The sequence below is a fragment of the Heterodontus francisci genome, chromosome 3 (genome assembly GCF_036365525.1).
Source record: "Heterodontus francisci isolate sHetFra1 chromosome 3, sHetFra1.hap1, whole genome shotgun sequence".
NCBI classification, from domain to species: Eukaryota; Metazoa; Chordata; class Chondrichthyes; order Heterodontiformes; family Heterodontidae; genus Heterodontus; species Heterodontus francisci.
Window position 1 is genome coordinate 36,038,278 of NC_090373.1, and position 11,377 is coordinate 36,049,654.

Here is an 11,377-nt window from a genome sequence, read left to right on the forward strand (position 1 = left end):
ACACGCACGGCCTCATCCTCTGGATGAGGAACATGCGAGGCCTTGTCCTCTCGATGAGGAACACGCATGGCCTTGTCCTCTCAATGAGGAACATGTGAGGCCTTTCCTCTCGATGAGGAACAGGTGCAGCCTCGTCCTCTCGATGAGGAACATGCACGTCCTCGTCCTCTCGATGAGGAACACGCACGGCCTTGTCTTCTCAATGAGGAACATGCGAGGCCTTGTCCTTTCGATAAGGAACACGCGAGGCCTCGTCCTCTCGATGTGGAAAACGCACGGCCTTGTCCTCTCAATGAGGAACATGCGAGGCCTTGTCCTCTCGATGAGGAACACGCGAGGCCTCGTCCTCTCGATGAGGAACACGCACGGCCTCGTCCTCTCTATGAGAAACACGCAGGGATTCGTCCTCTCGATTTGGAAAACACAGGGCCTCGTCCTCTCGATGGGGAACATGCACGGCCTCGTCCTCTCGATGAGGAAAACACAGGGCCTCGTCCTCTTGATGGGGAACATGCACGGCCTCGTCCTCTCGATGAGGAAAACACAGGGCCTCGTCCTCTCGATGGGCAACACGCACGGCCTCGTCCTCTCGATGAGGAAAACACAGGGCCTTGTCCTCTCAATGAGGAACATGCACGGCCTCGTCCTCTGGATGAGGAACACGCGCGGCCTCGCCCTCTCAATGAGGAACATGCGGGGCCTCGTCCTCTCGATGGGGAACATGCACGGCCTCGTCCTCTCAATGAGGAACACGCACGGCCTTGTCCTCTCGATGAGGAACATGCGGGGCCTAGTCCTCTCGATGGGGAACACGCACGGCCTCGTCCTCTCGATGGGGAACAAGCGGGGTCTCGTCCTCTCGATGGGGAACACGCGGGGTCTCGTCCTCTCAATGGAGAACACGCGGGGTCTCGTCCTCTCGATGGGGAACACGCGGGGTCTCGTCCTCTCGATGGGGAACACGAGGGGTCTCGTCCTCTCAATGGAGAACACGCGGGGTCTCGTCCTCTCGATGAGAAACACGCGGGGCTCCGTCCTCTTGATGAGGAACACGCGGGGCCTCATCCTCTCGATGAGAAACACGCGGGGCTGCGTCCTCTGGATGAGGAACACGTGTGGCCTTATCCTCTCGATGGGGAACACGGACGGCCTCGTCCTCTCGATGGGGAACACGCGCGGCCTCGTCCTCTCGATGAGAAACACGCGGGGCTGCATCCTCTGGATGAGGAACACGTGTGGCCTTGTCCTCTCGATGGGGAACACGGACGGCCTCGTCCTCTCGATGGGGAACACGGACGGCCTCATCCTGTCGATGGGGAACACGGACGGCCTGGTCCTCTCGATGGGGAACACGCGGGGCCTTGTCCTCTCGATGAGGAACACGGACGGCCTCGTCCTCTCGATGGGGAACACGCGCGGACTCGTCCTCTAGATGAGAAACACGCGCGGCCTCGTCCTCTTGATGAGGAACACGCGGGGCCTTGTCACCTCGATGAGGAACACGCACGGCCTTGTCCTCTCGATGAGGAACATGCGAGGCCTCGCCCTCTCAATGAGGAACATGCGGGGCCTCGTCCTCTCGATGGGGAACATGCGAGGCCTCGCCCTCTCAATGAGGAACATGCGGGGCCTCGTCCTCTCGATGGGGAACATGCACGGCCTCGTCCTCTCAATGAGGAACACGCACGGCCTTGTCCTCTCGATGAGGAACATGCGGGGCCTAGTCCTCTCGATGGGGAACACGCACGGCCTCGTCCTCTCGATGGGGAACAAGCGGGGTCTCGTCCTCTCGATGGGGAACACGCGGGGTCTCGTCCTCTCAATGGAGAACACGCGGGGTCTCGTCCTCTCGATGGGGAACACGCGGGGTCTCGTCCTCTCGATGGGGAACACGAGGGGTCTCGTCCTCTCAATGGAGAACACGCGGGGTCTCGTCCTCTCGATGAGAAACACGTGGGGCTCCGTCCTCTTGATGAGGAACACGCGGGGCCTCATCCTCTCGATGAGAAACACGCGGGGCTGCGTCCTCTGGATGAGGAACACGTGTGGCCTTATCCTCTCGATGGGGAACACGGACGGCCTCGTCCTCTCGATGGGGAACACGCGCGGCCTCGTCCTCTCGATGAGAAACACGCGGGGCTGCATCCTCTGGATGAGGAACACGTGTGGCCTTGTCCTCTCGATGGGGAACACGGACGGCCTCGTCCTCTCGATGGGGAACACGGACGGCCTCATCCTGTCGATGGGGAACACGGACGGCCTGGTCCTCTCGATGGGGAACACGCGGGGCCTCGTCCTCTCGATGGGGAACACGCAGGGCCTTGTCCTCTCGATGAGGAACACGGACGGCCTCGTCCTCTCGATGGGGAACACGCGCGGACTCGTCCTCTAGATGAGGAACACGCGGGGCCTTGTCACCTCGATGAGGAACACGCACGGCCTTGTCCTCTCGATGAGGAACATGCGAGGCCTTGTCCTCTCGATGAGGAGATTGCGGGGCCTAGTCCTCTCGATGGGGAACACGCACGGCCTCGTCCTCTCGATGGGGAACACGCGGGGCCTCGTCCTCTCGATGAGAAACACGCAGGGCTGCGTCCTCTGGATGAGGAACACGTGTGGCCTTGTCCTCTCGATGGGGAACACGGACGGCCTCGTCCTCTCGATGGGGAACACGCGCGGCCTCGTACTGTCGATGGGGAACACGGACGGCCTGGTCCTCTCGATGGGGAACACGCGGGGCCTCGTCCTCTCGATGGGGAACACGCGGGGCCTTGTCCTCTCGATGAGGAACACGGACGGCCTCGTCCTCTCGATGAGAAACACGCGCGGCCTCGTCCTGTCGATGGAGAACACGCGGGGCCTTGTCATCTCGATGAGGAACACGTGCGGCCTTGTCCTCTCGATGAGGAACATGCGAGGCCTTGTCCTCTCGATGAGGAGATTGCGGGGCCTAGTCCTCTCGATGGGGAGCACGCACGGCCTCGTCCTCTCGATGGGGAACACGCGCAGCCTCGTCCTCTCAATGAGGAACACGCGCAGCCTCGTCCTCTCGATGAGGAACATGCACGTCCTCGTCCTCTCGATGATGAACACGCGCGGCCTTGTCTTCTCAATGAGGAACATGCGGGGCCTAGTCCTCTCGATGGGGAACACGCACGGCCTCGTCCTCTCGATGGGGAACACGCGGGGTCTCGTCCTCTCGATGGGGAACACGCGGGGTCTCGTCCTCTCAATGGAGAACACGCGGGGTCTCGTCCTCTCGATGGGGAACACGCGGGGTCTCGTCCTCTCGATGGGGAACACGAGGGGTCTCGTCCTCTCGATGGAGAACACGCGGGGTCTCGTCCTCTCGATGGGGAACACGCGGGGTCTCGTCTTCTCGATGGGGAACACGCGGGGTCTCGTCCTCTCGATGCGTGGCCTCGTCCGCTCGATCGGGAACACGCACAGCTTTGTCCTCTCGATGAGAAACACGCGGGGCTGCGTCCTCTGGATGAGGAACACGTGTGGCCTTGTCCTCTCGATGGGGAACACGGACGGCCTCGTCCTCTTGATGGGGAACACGCGAGGCCTCGTCTTCTCGATGGGGAACACGCAGGGCCTTGTCCTTTCGATGAGCAACACGAACGGCCTCTTCCTCTCGATGAGGAACACGGACGGACTCGTCTTCTCGATGGGGAACATGCGATGCCTTGTCCTCTCGATGGGGAACACGCGCGGCCTCGTCCTCGTGATGAGGACCACGCGGGGCTTCGTCCTCTCGATGAGGAAAACACAGGGCCTCGTCCTCTCGATGGGGAACATGCACGGCCTCGTCCTCTCGATGAGGAAAACACAGGTCCTCGTCCTCTCGATGGGGAACATGCGGGGCCTCGTCCTCTCGATGGGGAACATGCACGGCCTTGTCCTCTTGATGAGGAACACGCGGGGCTTCGTCCTCTCAATGAGGAAAACACAGGGCCTCGTCCTCTCGATGGGGAACACGCGGGGCCTTGTCATCTCGATGAGGAACACGCACGGCCTTGTCATCTCGATGAGGAACACGCGGGGCCTTGTCCTCTCAATGCGGAACATGCACTGCCTCGTCCTCTGGATGAGGAACACGCGCGGCCTCGCCCTCTCAATGAGGAACATGCGGGGCCTCGTCCTCTTGATGGGGAACATGCACGGCCTTGTCCTCTCGATGAGGAAAACACAGGGCCTCGTCCTCTTGATGGGGAACATGCACGGCCTCGTCCTCTCGATGAGGAAAACACAGGGCCTCGTCCTCTCGATGGGGAACATGCACGGCCTTGTCCTCTCGATGAGGAAAACACAGGGCCTCGTCCTCTTGATGGGGAACATGCACGGCCTCGTCCTCTCGATGAGGAAAACACAGGGCCTTGTCCTCTCAATGAGGAACATGCACGGCCTCGTCCTCTGGATGAGAAACACGCGTGGCCTCGCCCTCTCAATGAGGAACATGCGGGGCCTCGTCCTCTCGATGAGAAACACGCGGGGCTGCGTCCTCTGGATGAGGAACACGTGTGGCCTTGTCCTCTCGATGGGGAACACGGACGGCCTCGTCCTCTCGATGGGGAACACGTGCGGCCTCCTCCTGTCGATGGGGAACACGGAGAGCCTGGTCCTCTCGATGGGGAACACGCGGGGCCTCGTCCTCTCGATGGGGAACACGCGGGGCCTTATCCTCTCGATGAGGAACACGGACGGCCTCGTCCTCTCGATGGGGAACACGCGCGGACTCGTCCTCTCGATGAGAAACCCGCGCGGCCTCGTCCTCTTGATGAGGAACACGCGGGGCCTTGTCATCTCGATGAGGAACACGCGCGGCCTTGTCCTCTCGATGGGGAACACGCGCGGACTCGTCCTCTCGATGAGAAACCCGCGCGGCCTCGTCCTCTTGATGAGGAACACGCGGGGCCTTGTCATCTTGATGAGGAACACGCGCGGCCTTGTCCTCTCGATGAGGAACATGCGAGGCCTTGTCCTCTCGATGAGGAGATTGCGGGGCCTAGTCCTCTCGATGGGGAACACGCACGGCCTCGTCCTCTCGATGGGGAACACGCGCAGCCTCGTCCTCTCAATGAGGAACACGCACGGCCTCATCCTCTGGATGAGGAACATGCGAGGCCTTGTCCTCTCGATGAGGAACACGCATGGCCTTGTCCTCTCAATGAGGAACATGTGAGGCCTTGTCCTCTCGATGAGGAACACGCGCGGACTCGTCCTCTCGATGAGAAACACGCGCGGCCTCGTCCTCTTGATGAGGAACACGCGGGGCCTTGTCATCTTGATGAGGAACACGCGCGGCCTTGTCCTCTCGATGAGGAACATGCGAGGCCTTGTCCTCTCGATGAGGAGATTGTGGGGCCTAGTCCTCTCGATGGGGAACACGCACGGCCTCGTCCTCTCGATGGGGAACACGCGCAGCCTCGTCCTCTCAATGAGGAACACGCACGGCCTCATCCTCTGGATGAGGAACATGCGAGGCCTTGTCCTCTCGATGAGGAACACGCATGGCCTTGTCCTCTCAATGAGGAACATGTGAGGCCTTTCCTCTCGATGAGGAACAGGTGCAGCCTCGTCCTCTCGATGAGGAACATGCACGTCCTCGTCCTCTCGATGAGGAACACGCACGGCCTTGTCTTCTCAATGAGGAACATGCGAGGCCTTGTCCTTTCGATAAGGAACACGCGAGGCCTCGTCCTCTCGATGTGGAAAACGCACGGCCTTGTCCTCTCAATGAGGAACATGCGAGGCCTTGTCCTCTCGATGAGGAACACGCGAGGCCTCGTCCTCTCGATGAGGAACACGCACGGCCTCGTCCTCTCTATGAGAAACACGCAGGGATTCGTCCTCTCGATTTGGAAAACACAGGGCCTCGTCCTCTCGATGGGGAACATGCACGGCCTCGTCCTCTCGATGAGGAAAACACAGGGCCTCGTCCTCTCGATGGGGAACATGCACGGCCTCGTCCTCTCGATGAGGAAAACACAGGGCCTCGTCCTCTTGATGGGGAACATGCACGGCCTCGTCCTCTCGATGAGGAAAACACAGGGCCTCGTCCTCTCGATGGGCAACACGCACGGCCTCGTCCTCTCGATGAGGAAAACACAGGGCCTTGTCCTCTCAATGAGGAACATGCACGGCCTCGTCCTCTGGATGAGGAACACGCGCGGCCTCGCCCTCTCAATGAGGAACATGCGGGGCCTCGTCCTCTCGATGGGGAACATGCACGGCCTCGTCCTCTCAATGAGGAACACGCACGGCCTTGTCCTCTCGATGAGGAACATGCGGGGCCTAGTCCTCTCGATGGGGAACACGCACGGCCTCGTCCTCTCGATGGGGAACAAGCGGGGTCTCGTCCTCTCGATGGGGAACACGCGGGGTCTCGTCCTCTCAATGGAGAACACGCGGGGTCTCGTCCTCTCGATGGGGAACACGCGGGGTCTCGTCCTCTCGATGGGGAACACGAGGGGTCTCGTCCTCTCAATGGAGAACACGCGGGGTCTCGTCCTCTCGATGAGAAACACGCGGGGCTCCGTCCTCTTGATGAGGAACACGCGGGGCCTCATCCTCTCGATGAGAAACACGCGGGGCTGCGTCCTCTGGATGAGGAACACGTGTGGCCTTATCCTCTCGATGGGGAACACGGACGGCCTCGTCCTCTCGATGGGGAACACGCGCGGCCTCGTCCTCTCGATGAGAAACACGCGGGGCTGCATCCTCTGGATGAGGAACACGTGTGGCCTTGTCCTCTCGATGGGGAACACGGACGGCCTCGTCCTCTCGATGGGGAACACGGACGGCCTCATCCTGTCGATGGGGAACACGGACGGCCTGGTCCTCTCGATGGGGAACACGCGGGGCCTTGTCCTCTCGATGAGGAACACGGACGGCCTCGTCCTCTCGATGGGGAACACGCGCGGACTCGTCCTCTAGATGAGAAACACGCGCGGCCTCGTCCTCTTGATGAGGAACACGCGGGGCCTTGTCACCTCGATGAGGAACACGCACGGCCTTGTCCTCTCGATGAGGAACATGCGAGGCCTCGCCCTCTCAATGAGGAACATGCGGGGCCTCGTCCTCTCGATGGGGAACATGCGAGGCCTCGCCCTCTCAATGAGGAACATGCGGGGCCTCGTCCTCTCGATGGGGAACATGCACGGCCTCGTCCTCTCAATGAGGAACACGCACGGCCTTGTCCTCTCGATGAGGAACATGCGGGGCCTAGTCCTCTCGATGGGGAACACGCACGGCCTCGTCCTCTCGATGGGGAACAAGCGGGGTCTCGTCCTCTCGATGGGGAACACGCGGGGTCTCGTCCTCTCAATGGAGAACACGCGGGGTCTCGTCCTCTCGATGGGGAACACGCGGGGTCTCGTCCTCTCGATGGGGAACACGAGGGGTCTCGTCCTCTCAATGGAGAACACGCGGGGTCTCGTCCTCTCGATGAGAAACACGTGGGGCTCCGTCCTCTTGATGAGGAACACGCGGGGCCTCATCCTCTCGATGAGAAACACGCGGGGCTGCGTCCTCTGGATGAGGAACACGTGTGGCCTTATCCTCTCGATGGGGAACACGGACGGCCTCGTCCTCTCGATGGGGAACACGCGCGGCCTCGTCCTCTCGATGAGAAACACGCGGGGCTGCATCCTCTGGATGAGGAACACGTGTGGCCTTGTCCTCTCGATGGGGAACACGGACGGCCTCGTCCTCTCGATGGGGAACACGGACGGCCTCATCCTGTCGATGGGGAACACGGACGGCCTGGTCCTCTCGATGGGGAACACGCGGGGCCTCGTCCTCTCGATGGGGAACACGCAGGGCCTTGTCCTCTCGATGAGGAACACGGACGGCCTCGTCCTCTCGATGGGGAACACGCGCGGACTCGTCCTCTAGATGAGGAACACGCGGGGCCTTGTCACCTCGATGAGGAACACGCACGGCCTTGTCCTCTCGATGAGGAACATGCGAGGCCTTGTCCTCTCGATGAGGAGATTGCGGGGCCTAGTCCTCTCGATGGGGAACACGCACGGCCTCGTCCTCTCGATGAGAAACACGCAGGGCTGCGTCCTCTGGATGAGGAACACGTGTGGCCTTGTCCTCTCGATGGGGAACACGGACGGCCTCGTCCTCTCGATGGGGAACACGCGCGGCCTCGTACTGTCGATGGGGAACACGGACGGCCTGGTCCTCTCGATGGGGAACACGCGGGGCCTCGTCCTCTCGATGGGGAACACGCGGGGCCTTGTCCTCTCGATGAGGAACACGGACGGCCTCGTCCTCTCGATGAGAAACACGCGCGGCCTCGTCCTGTCGATGGAGAACACGCGGGGCCTTGTCATCTCGATGAGGAACACGTGCGGCCTTGTCCTCTCGATGAGGAACATGCGAGGCCTTGTCCTCTCGATGAGGAGATTGCGGGGCCTAGTCCTCTCGATGGGGAGCACGCACGGCCTCGTCCTCTCGATGGGGAACACGCGCAGCCTCGTCCTCTCAATGAGGAACACGCGCAGCCTCGTCCTCTCGATGAGGAACATGCACGTCCTCGTCCTCTCGATGATGAACACGCGCGGCCTTGTCTTCTCAATGAGGAACATGCGGGGCCTAGTCCTCTCGATGGGGAACACGCACGGCCTCGTCCTCTCGATGGGGAACACGCGGGGTCTCGTCCTCTCGATGGGGAACACGCGGGGTCTCGTCCTCTCAATGGAGAACACGCGGGGTCTCGTCCTCTCGATGGGGAACACGCGGGGTCTCGTCCTCTCGATGGGGAACACGAGGGGTCTCGTCCTCTCGATGGAGAACACGCGGGGTCTCGTCCTCTCGATGGGGAACACGCGGGGTCTCGTCTTCTCGATGGGGAACACGCGGGGTCTCGTCCTCTCGATGCGTGGCCTCGTCCGCTCGATCGGGAACACGCACAGCTTTGTCCTCTCGATGAGAAACACGCGGGGCTGCGTCCTCTGGATGAGGAACACGTGTGGCCTTGTCCTCTCGATGGGGAACACGGACGGCCTCGTCCTCTTGATGGGGAACACGCGAGGCCTCGTCTTCTCGATGGGGAACACGCAGGGCCTTGTCCTTTCGATGAGCAACACGAACGGCCTCTTCCTCTCGATGAGGAACACGGACGGACTCGTCTTCTCGATGGGGAACATGCGATGCCTTGTCCTCTCGATGGGGAACACGCGCGGCCTCGTCCTCGTGATGAGGACCACGCGGGGCTTCGTCCTCTCGATGAGGAAAACACAGGGCCTCGTCCTCTCGATGGGGAACATGCACGGCCTCGTCCTCTCGATGAGGAAAACACAGGTCCTCGTCCTCTCGATGGGGAACATGCGGGGCCTCGTCCTCTCGATGGGGAACATGCACGGCCTTGTCCTCTTGATGAGGAACACGCGGGGCTTCGTCCTCTCAATGAGGAAAACACAGGGCCTCGTCCTCTCGATGGGGAACACGCGGGGCCTTGTCATCTCGATGAGGAACACGCACGGCCTTGTCATCTCGATGAGGAACACGCGGGGCCTTGTCCTCTCAATGCGGAACATGCACTGCCTCGTCCTCTGGATGAGGAACACGCGCGGCCTCGCCCTCTCAATGAGGAACATGCGGGGCCTCGTCCTCTTGATGGGGAACATGCACGGCCTTGTCCTCTCGATGAGGAAAACACAGGGCCTCGTCCTCTTGATGGGGAACATGCACGGCCTCGTCCTCTCGATGAGGAAAACACAGGGCCTCGTCCTCTCGATGGGGAACATGCACGGCCTTGTCCTCTCGATGAGGAAAACACAGGGCCTCGTCCTCTTGATGGGGAACATGCACGGCCTCGTCCTCTCGATGAGGAAAACACAGGGCCTTGTCCTCTCAATGAGGAACATGCACGGCCTCGTCCTCTGGATGAGAAACACGCGTGGCCTCGCCCTCTCAATGAGGAACATGCGGGGCCTCGTCCTCTCGATGGGGAACACGCACGGCCTCGTCCTCTGGATGGGGAACAAGCGGGGTCTCGTCCTCTCGATGGGGAACACGCGGGGTCTCTTCCTCTCAATGGAGAACACGCGGGGTCTCGTCCTCTCGATGGGGAACACGCGGGGTCTCGTCCTCTCGATGGGGAACACGAGGGGTCTCGTCCTCTCAATGGAGAACACGCGGGGTCTCGTCCTCTCGATGGGGAACACGCGGGGTCTCGTCCTCTCAATGGAGAACACGCGGGGTCTCGTCCTCTCGATGGGGAACACGCGGGGTCTCGTCCTCTCAATGGAGAACACGCGGGGTCTCGTCCTCTCAATGGAGAACACGCGGGGTCTCGTCCTCTCGATGGGGAACACGCGGGGTCTCGTCCTCTCAATGGAGAACACGCGGGGTCTCGTCCTCTCGATGGGGAACACGCGGGGTCTCGTCCTCTCGATGGGGAACACGCGGGGTCTCGTCCTCTCAATGGGGAATACACGGGGTCTCGTCCTCTCGATGGGGAACAAACGGGGCCTCATGTTGTCGATGGGGAACACGCGGGGTCACGTCCTCTCGATGAGGAACACGCGGGGCCTCGTCCTCTCGATGCGCGGCCTCGTCCGCTCGATGAGGAACACGCGGCGCCTCGTCCTCTCAATGCGTGGCCTCGTCCGCTCGATGGGGAACACGCACAGCCTCGTCCTCTCGATGGGGAACACGCGGGGCTGCATCCTCTGGATGAGGAACACGTGTGGCCTTGTCCTCTCGATGGGGAACACGCGGGGCCTTGTCCTCTCGATGAGGAACACGGATGGCCTCGTCCTCTCGATGAGGAACACGGATGGCCTCGTCCTCTCGATGGGGAACACGCGCGGACTCGGCCTCTCGATGAGAAACACGCGCGGCCTCGTCCTCTTGATGAGGAACACGCGGGGCCTTGTCCTCTCGATGAGGAACATGCGAGTCCTTGTCCTCTCGATGAGGAGATTGCGGGGCCTAGTCCTCTCGATGGGGAACACGCACGGCCTCGTCCTCTCGATGGGGAACACGCGGGGCCTCGTCCTCTTGATGAGAAACACGCGGGGCTGCATCCTCTGGATGAGGAACACGTGTGGCCTTGTCCTCTCGATGGGGAACACGGACGGCCTCGTCCTCTCGATGGGGAACACGCGCGGCCTCGTCCTGTCGATGGGGAACACGGACGGCCTGGTCCTCTCGATGGGGAACATGCGGGGCCTCGTCCTCTCGATGGGGAACACGCGGGGCCTTGTCCTCTCGATGAGGAACACGGACGGCCTCGTCCTCTCGATGGGGAACATGCGGGGCCTCGTCCTCTCGATGGGGAACACGCGCGGACTCGTCCTCTCGATGAGAAACACGCGCGGCCTCGTCCTCTTAATGAGGAACACGCGGGGCCTTG

At 61.7% G+C, this 11,377-nt stretch overlaps 2 protein-coding genes across 2 annotated transcripts; both read right to left on the reverse strand.

The window, feature by feature from the left end:
• Nucleotides 1–1,428: 1,428 nt before the first annotated feature.
• On the reverse strand, nucleotides 1,429–2,235 carry LOC137366895 (adhesive plaque matrix protein-like). The gene has a single exon (XM_068028456.1). It carries the CDS (start codon nucleotides 2,233–2,235, stop codon nucleotides 1,429–1,431), a length of 807 nt encoding a protein of 268 aa, XP_067884557.1.
• Nucleotides 2,236–6,938: 4,703 nt separating this feature from the next.
• On the reverse strand, nucleotides 6,939–7,745 carry LOC137366905 (adhesive plaque matrix protein-like). The gene has a single exon (XM_068028463.1). The coding sequence runs from the start codon at nucleotides 7,743–7,745 to the stop codon at nucleotides 6,939–6,941; it is 807 nt and encodes a 268-aa protein (XP_067884564.1).
• Between the last annotated feature and the right edge of the window lie 3,632 nt (nucleotides 7,746–11,377).

What these genes read in the sequence shown, in the direction of transcription:
- LOC137366905 (XM_068028463.1), bottom strand. Translation starts at nt 7,745, where the DNA reads ATGAGGCCGTCCGTGTTCCCCATCGAGAGGACGAGGCCGTCCGTGTTC.
- LOC137366895 (XM_068028456.1), bottom strand. Translation starts at nt 2,235, where the DNA reads ATGAGGCCGTCCGTGTTCCCCATCGAGAGGACGAGGCCGTCCGTGTTC.